Below are 8,494 nucleotides of genomic sequence, written 5' to 3'. Positions count from 1 at the left end.
AGAAAGAAAATCACTGCCACCACCCACTAATATACATCAGCTACCAAATGGCCATTATGAAAGGGTGTCCAATTATACTGTGCAATATTATTATCCAAATGGTAAGTGCAACTAAACAGTCAAGGCTTATTTGGAGTGACTTTTTAGAGTATCACTATATATATATATATATATATATATATATATATATATATATATATTTGCAATGTACTCAAGATTAAATTATCTCTACACAAAACAGCCACAGTTGAAAGGTTTAAAAATATTTAATATTTAATAAAAATACAAGACAATATACTACACACTGCTAGTCAAGAGTTCAGCGATCACAGGAAATGCTTAAAATAATACAGCAGAATAGTTCTGACATCAGCACAGAAAAACACTTAGTCTAATCTTCCTATTTACTAGCAATTCCTAAGAGAAACACTGAAGTCCAAGATCCTACTTACATACAGACACAGGCAGAGCTGGTGGTGAGTTTGATGTTCTCCAGACAAATGCTAAATGTTCTCATTCTTTCTGTCCTTAAAATAACACAGTACCACTGACTCATTTCAGATTACATCATTATTTTCCATTTCCCAGGCCAACAGCAGCTCAGCATTTACATTTTTAACATCTCTTTTGTTATCTTGCACCTGCAGGAAGCTACAGCAATAAGACATTCCACATGTAAACTCTAGTAATTATACCTTACGTTAAAACAATAGAAAGAATGTGCTAGCCCAGACTGACTCCGAGTTTTAGATCAAAGAATTTCACCGTGCTTGACGTATCAGCTTTCTTCCAGCAGAGAGCACCATGGTTACATTTTTGCAGTTCCACATTTAACACCATTTTTCTTCCATTTAGGAGAACAAGCCTGTGACTTACATTAATATTTACAAATGACAGAATTATCTACAAAATTATATCTAGCTAGGCTGGCAGCCTTCACCTATCTTAACAAATGACATAAAACCTGGCAGTGTCATTTGGTTCCTATCCCTGTAGCATTTTTAATTTTGGGGTAAGTTTGGGCTGGTGTGACAAATCGCAGTGAAGCCATTCTGTCCAAGGTATGTAGCAATCACAGGAATGTTGGAGTACCTTAGAGCAATACATAATGGGGTGATGTCATAGCAAGCAGTGCATCTGGCTGTGTGCATGTATAAAGGAGAGGAGTCTTGGGTGGCTGACTGGTGGCCAACTGAGAAAACAGACAGAATTTCAAAACTGGATTAGTGAGAATCATGAGAATGAAGCATTTATATAATGCTCTAAGTGACTTATCTGCTTAAGAAAAGCTAGCAGAATTTCAAACCTAGAATGCAGGTGAGAAGACATGGATCTGAATGCCCAAGTGTGAGGCAAAAAGTCCAGTGTTCCTGCACAGTGAGATACTCTATACCTGCCTAACTTTTATACAGTTATTTATTTTGGCCAATTATTGATAACTTAGTTCTTGGGCTTAATCCAGACCTTACAGCCATTGTAGACATTTCATTTGAAGCATTTTCTGAAACAAATTAAATCTTTGTAGCTAGCAAGGACTGATCTTAGAAAGTTTAGATGTGAAATGTATGGTCATGAATGGTACTTTTGCAAAGAGGAGACACCAAGGTGTAATGTTTTCTTGGGTGATACCAAACATGATTTTGCCTGAAACCACTAAGCAGAATACTTGCCATACTGGAAATCTGATGGGAAAATCATGCACACACAGCAGCTGAAATGAATAAATGGTTGATGGTAGTATGCAATTGCATGCCTGTATACTTCTGTGACATTGCTGGAAACATGACTGCACAACTCGGGGAAATGCATCTGCATTCTAGTTTGCCATCAAAGTTGTCTGTTGACATTACCTGCTGTACAGTAAGCTGAACAGTCTGTGCAAGATGGTTCTGCTTTATATGGAAAATAAAAGTTTTTAGTGAGAAACTAGATCACAGCATCATAACAGATCTCACACTTGGCATTTTATTTTGCAGTGTGAACATTAAAGAAGAGCCCGAAGACTTTGATTTTCAACTTGATAAAAAACAGAAAAAAGGGAAAAAAAGATCCAGGAATGAGAATGAAGATAGTCTGGCATTTGAGTAAGTGATTCTGGTTTCTCTGTGAGACTGCTGGTTTGGACTGTGAGAGAGAGGGGAAAAACTCTTTCTTTTGGGACCTCTTTTCATAAGTTGTATTGCTTTGTTTAACTTTTGCAGAACTTTCTTTATATTTTGTTTTAGTGAAAAGAAAAATACACCTACTTATCCAACTTTGTACATAGAAAACTATAGCATACCGGGAACACCGTTTCACTTATTATGTTTTACCAGTATATCATTAAATACCAATGCTTAATAGGAAATTATCAGTCTCAGTCTTTAGCCACATGTGGAAGACATTTATCTGTCTGCACCCATTTATGATTATTTGTAATGTTATGTATACATGTGTATGTAATACACATGAATGTCTGAGGGGAGCAGTAGCATAAAAGGTAGCAGTATTGCCTCATAGCAAGAGGTTCTCCAGTTTAGTTCTTGGCTGAGGTGTGTGTAATCTGCATGTCCTCCATGTTTTAGTGGGCTTTCTTCAGGTGCTTCAGTTTCTTCCCACATTCCAAAGACATGTTGCAATGTGAATTGTGGGTTCTAAATTACCTGTATGTGTGTTCATGCATGCGAGATATAGAAGAAAGACCTTGCAACCTATTTCCATTTCCCCCTTTGCCCTTAAAACTCTGTAGGTAGTGATGGTTGTCTGCAGGGTCACTTGCTGAGTCAGATGCAGCCTTAGAGAGAGAGCACAATGTCTTAGTAGTGTGCAGCTATGTACATAATATATGTATCAGTCATGGGCTACGCATATTGTTAGCAGCATCCTTAGCACATCAAGCATACATCTCCATCCTATGCATGTTTCCAGTCACTCAGACAGTGAAATAATGTAACCACTGGCATTTATAACGGTGCATGTTGTCAGTCTCTCAAACAATGAAACAGTATGATCAGATCATAATCAGCCCCGAGGTTAGGGTGTACTGTAAACTGTCTCCATCTTTGTTGATTCAGTGTTGCTCTCCTGCCTCCTTCAGCAGTCATAGCTGACTTTTGCAGATCTTTTCTTGTACAATCTATCCCCCTCTTTGCTGGATGCCCTCATTTTCTCTTGCCTTCTGTCAGTCCACAATTTTCTTCACCAGATCAATCTTCTGCTTTTCTGCACATGTGCCCAAACCACTGCAATCTGCTCTCTTTAACTTTCTCTGCAATTGGAGAAGCTGTCTTCTGCTCTGATGTCATCATTTCTTTGTCTCTTCCACAATGTGCATCTTATCACATGCCTCAGGCTCTTCATCTCCATCAACTCTAGCTTCCTGAACTGGTCTGCCTTTAACTGCCCAGGTTTCTATTCCATACAGTAGTGTTAGATGCACCAAGTTTTGTGCATCTTAATTTTCAGCTTCTTTGGCATTCTTGTCATACACTACCCCTGGTACCTTGTGCCAGCTGGTTGCAGCCCTCTTGTTCCAACTTTGACCTGTTTAATCAGACCTCCCTTCTCAACCACCACTCTTATATACGTGACACTGTTAACCTGTTCCACTATTTCCTTTCTATATCAGTTCTCAGCTTCTGATTCCCCCAGTTTGCTGCCATTGCACCAGTCTTATCTGTAGTCAGTTTCACCCATTTTACATCAGTTTTGCATTCCAGTCTCCTATCCTTTAGCTGAAGTTTTTGCTCAGTGTCTGTTTTAATACCACATCGATTGTCTACAGCAACTTTATTGATCTGCCCCCCTAATGTAGTCAATCAGCAGAATAAACAGCTAGTGGTCCCAGAGCTAAACCCCGATGCACACCCACTCCCTCTGGGAATTTCTCTCTGAATTCAAACACTGCTCATACTTAAGTCATGATGGAGTCCTTGTATATAACCTGTACTAATTCTTCCAATGCTTATGGGACTTCAAACCACGACAGGACTGCCCAAATCGGCATTCTTGGGACTTCTCCCATTTCTAGCTTCTTAATTATCTGTCTCACCCCCAACATTGGATGAATTGTGGTGCACCCTGGTCTGAATGCAGACTGATCATCTCCCATCTTGCTTTTTATTGCTCTTTGTATTCATTTATCAATCACAGTCTCCAGAACTTTCATGCAGTGTGGCGGGAGTCTGATGTCTCTGCACTGACCACATTTGTGGATTTCCCCTTTTTTTCTTGTACACTGACACAAGTATTCATGTTCTGTAGCCATCTGGGATATGCCTTTCTCTCCATATTGCAACGAATACCCACAGGAGCCATTTCACCCAACACCTTTATATCTGCTGTGACCTCATCTGAGCCCTTCTGCTGATTTTTCTGACTTCATTTTCCTTAGTTCTGTTATGTTTAAGTGTGGGCTCCTCCTCTTTCATCATAGTCTGTGTCTGGAGCAGTGCAGTTTCTGTGAGCTTTCCTCATAGGTTCATAGGTGGTTACTAGGCTAAATGCCCTCAGACCATTTTAAGCCTAGTCACTTTCCTATGCTGAAAATCACACCCTGTGTCTTTTATCTGTGAGGTAAACACCTTAACTATTATAGTGACCCCCAACCTCCTCTTTCATTCAAAAACTGCTGTAAGTACTCCTTCCATCTGCCTTTCATTTCCTGTGGAGTGGTGAACAAGTTGTGGCTGGCATCCGTTATGATGGGGGCCTTGACTATCTTTATCTTTCTGTCTTTGCCTTGTAACTTGGTTTCTTTGTGCCATCTACCAAGTCACTTTCCAGACGCTGGTAGAGTGCATCTGATGCCTTGTTCTTCACTATTTCAACTCCTCTCTTAGCCAACCAGGATCCCTTCTTGGCTTGGTCCTTTTTTCCCCACTTTTTCCTGCACTCCTCTTTTCTTTTGATTACTTCCTGGACTTCTGCATTCCACCACCAGATTTCCTTATGTACCTTATTTCATTACCTGGCTCAGCCACATATCTGTCATATATTCTGCACACATACTGTTTTGAGGTGCTGCCATTCTTCAACTCCACCTAGTCCGTCCTCCTCTTAAGATGCTAGAGCCCTGAGTAATTCTTGAACTGTTGTGTTTTCTCTGCAGTCACCTTCCAGGTCTTCAGCCTAATCTCTGTTTACTATAAAGTCTTCTATGACCACAACTTGCAGCTTATTGTGGCAACCAGTAATTTATGCTGTGGGCAGACTGTTTCACTGGGGAAGACGCTGCAATTTCTCATTCCACCATAATGCCCTTTCCTTACTAGAAGGAAGTCTACCTGAGTTGCATGTTGACCATCTTTGTATATGATCTTGTGACAGTCTCTCACTGAACCATGTGTTAGCAACCCTCAAGTCATTTGCCAGATGGAAGTCTACAGTGACCTCTCCTCTATTCCTATTGCCCCACCCATGTGGACCCAGGCAGTTCTCTGATCCTGTTCTCTGTCCCAATTTGTGCATTCAGGGCCACCATTATCAACATGCAATGGATGCATGAACCCACTCATCCTCACTATATCACAACCCTGCTGTGGGGTATAGGCTGAGATTATGAATAGTGCCCTGTCATTACACTGGAATAATTCTGATATCCTTGAGCGTCTCCTCAAGTCTCACCCTCACCACAACTCTTGCACCATTTCTAGCCTGCCCTCATGAGTAGTAAGCTCTGGATCCCAAGCCAGATGGCTTTGCTCTACTGCCTCTTGGATACATAGGATGTCCAGCCTTCTCCTTACCATCATGTCATTCACTTCCATGCTTCATCCCATCAGTGAATGTGCAGTGAATGTAACAAGTTTTAGTTCATGAAATTTTTAGAGAAAACGTAGACCACACTGTCATAACGGATCTCACACTTGGCAATTCTTTTGCAGAGTTAACATTGAAGAAGAGCATGTTTTACATCCAGCTTTCAATCAACAGAGCTATCAGGACTGCTGGGGCTTTATATGGAATAAAAACACATGTGACAGTAGGGCACATACTCCTTCCACTGTTAGCATAGGTCCCTGATGTAGGTCTGAGTAGGCTCAATCATGCAGAGCCAATTCTTACACCATCTAGTGGATATCCCAGACTTGGCACAGCCTATGATCCCTGTTCTTCTGTCTAGAGGATACTATACACCACAGTTAAAGTCCAAAGCTGTTGGTCTGTACAGACTCTTCCCACAGTGGGCCACCATCTAGAGTCTGTATTGCTGCACACATCATCATTCGTGGAGGTCAGTTTGAGATAGAAACACTCCACATGTCTTTGGGTGGTGGTTGAAGCCCCACAGAGATGCAGTGAGAACATCCAAACCTCATACAAGCATTGGCCTGAGGTCAGGATCAAATTTTGTACATGGGAGACAAGAATTTGGCCATTATAACAGTCTCTGGTGAGAAAATCATATCCATTAACACTAAAATAAAAAAAATAAACTTTGCTTAGTACTGAAATAAAAAGGTAGAAACTTAAAAAAAAAAAAAAAAAAAAACGAAAAAAGGTAAACCATGAAAGAAAAATCAAAACTTCAGACATCCAATTAGAAAACCGTATTCGAGGTAAATTGGTATTCATAAAACTAGAGGAAAAAACATGAAAAGGTACTAATAGTTTAGTACAACCCTCACTGAGCTGCCAAGTGCTTACTTTTTAAATGTTGTGTATTTTGGCTTTTCCCGGTTAGGGGTCGCCACAGCGGAACTCCGGTCCGCTAATGATTGGCAGTTGATTTTTACCTGCTGAGTTGCCAGCCTTAACGCACAACCTTCAATGAAGGTACGCCCATTCACACATGTCTCCACGCAGAAGATGCTCTAGCTGAGAGTCAAACCGGTCAGCGTCTTACTGTGAGGAATGTGAAAACATTAAAATGTATCCCAGAAGAGCAGTAGAAAACCAACCATATGCAGGAAAGCACTGAAAACCTATTCAGAAAATGTTTGTACAATACAAATTATGTAATTTTTTTGGTTTTAAAGTTTGTACTGTTAGTTGTTGCTTAGATCTCTGTTGAAACTGTTTTGTCCCACTCCCCTCCCAATCTCTTTTGAAACTGTTTTGTCCCACCCCTCCCTTCCCTATTTTTGGTTTGTTTAAATTTGGTGGCTTTTGCAGTTACCCACCCCACTGTAGATTTGATCTGGGACACTCCCCTAGTCCCATCTCTTTATCACATTCTACCTAATAAACTCTTTCTGCACTTGCTTTTAGTCCTTTATAATTTAATTGCATTTTTTAAACTGTGTTTGGTCTAATATTCCTACATACTCAAGTGTGCTAGCTTGCACTGCATGTGAATTACTTTTACTACTGTTTTTGCTACTAAAAAAAAACTGTAAGCCTGTTTTTCCTACCTTTCCTGTAACTAGTGTTCCAGATACAGATTTGCTGTATCCAGGACTGTATGTAAGCTTCTGAGCCCCCCAAGCCTTTCTGTGTTGGAGGGAAGCCTTCTAGCTTATCAGTGGGGAGTGGTAAGCACTAGGTAACCTGTCTACCACATAAGGACTGGTTCTGGCCCAGAAATTGTAGTTATTGGCCGTTTGGGCAATCTTCCATCTCTCTCAACTTTCTCATTTGAAAGCCTGCATTTGTTTCTGTTCTGTAACTCGTCCAGTGCAGATACAGATTCTTAGTTTTAGCACTTAAATTTTCTTATTCATGCTCAGCACTTGTTCAGAACTTGTAAGCACTAAATAAGCTACTAATTACTATAGCACTCAGTCTTCCTCTTTACCTAGAGAAAAACAGTTTTTGTACTTACTTTTCTCACTGGCTTAGAGAAAAACAGCTCTTGTACTCACTTTCCTCACTTATGTAAAGGAAAATAGTTTTTTATTCGGGCATGTCCAAGGGTTAGCTCCCAGTGTTCTTTCCTGCCTATCTGATGAATCTGAGCATCTTGTGGCAATGTAGAAATTGCCTCATGTACACAGACAAACCTCTCCTTCTATCATCCAACACTACAACCTGTGAGAGATGCACTTATCTAGCCAAACTGGAGGTAAAGCTCTCTCCAACCAAGACTCAACTTGACAGTCATGAGGAGAAGGTAAACATTTGCACCACATCACACTCATCACATAGTCTCACTAAATCTACATCACCAAAATCCACAGATAGTAACACAAAAACATTCGCAGAGGCTCTCAATAATCTGTATAAGCAACAGAGACCTCCAAAGCAGAAACGCAAGCGACCTCCATCCTCCAACACAACCAAAATGTCACATAGCCCACAGACTCAGTGTGCCACTCAACCACAGCCAATAAGGCAAAACAACGTACCCAACACACTAGTCATAGGTGACTCTATAGTCAGGCACACTGATGTCCCACTCACCAGGCTAAACAAGGAGAAGGTTACTGTCAGCTGCCTGTCAGGTGCCAGGATCCTCCACATAACGCATGCATTCAGGTTACTCCACAATAAGTACAAATATGACTCTGTCATTGTCCATCTTGGTGTGAATGACCTGAGATGTACCTCCCTGGACTACATGAAAAGAGACATG

The 8,494-nt window shown here is 40.7% G+C and overlaps 2 protein-coding genes across 2 annotated transcripts in view; one reads left to right on the top strand and one right to left on the bottom strand.

Annotated features, from left to right (window-relative positions):
* The window catches only part of MLYCD (malonyl-CoA decarboxylase), a 1,175,690-nt gene that overhangs the window by 301,165 nt on the left and 866,031 nt on the right, over positions 1-8,494 (bottom strand). The window lies entirely within an intron of this gene.
* LOC122807952 (DNA topoisomerase 1-like) overlaps positions 1-8,494 on the top strand; it is a 559,610-nt gene that overhangs the window by 49,779 nt on the left and 501,337 nt on the right. Inside the window, exon 2 of the mRNA XM_044078985.1 lies at positions 1,977-2,084. Within this exon, the coding sequence (XP_043934920.1) occupies positions 1,977-2,084 (108 nt within the window). The remainder of the gene's footprint in view (positions 1-1,976; positions 2,085-8,494) is intronic.

This window comes from Protopterus annectens, chromosome 8.part0, assembly GCF_019279795.1.
Source record: "Protopterus annectens isolate FY-2018-M chromosome 8.part0, PAN1.0, whole genome shotgun sequence".
Lineage (NCBI taxonomy): Eukaryota > Metazoa > Chordata > Ceratodontiformes > Protopteridae > Protopterus > Protopterus annectens.
Note: the sequence above shows the minus strand (reverse complement) of the source record. Positions and strands in the feature narration are given on the sequence as shown.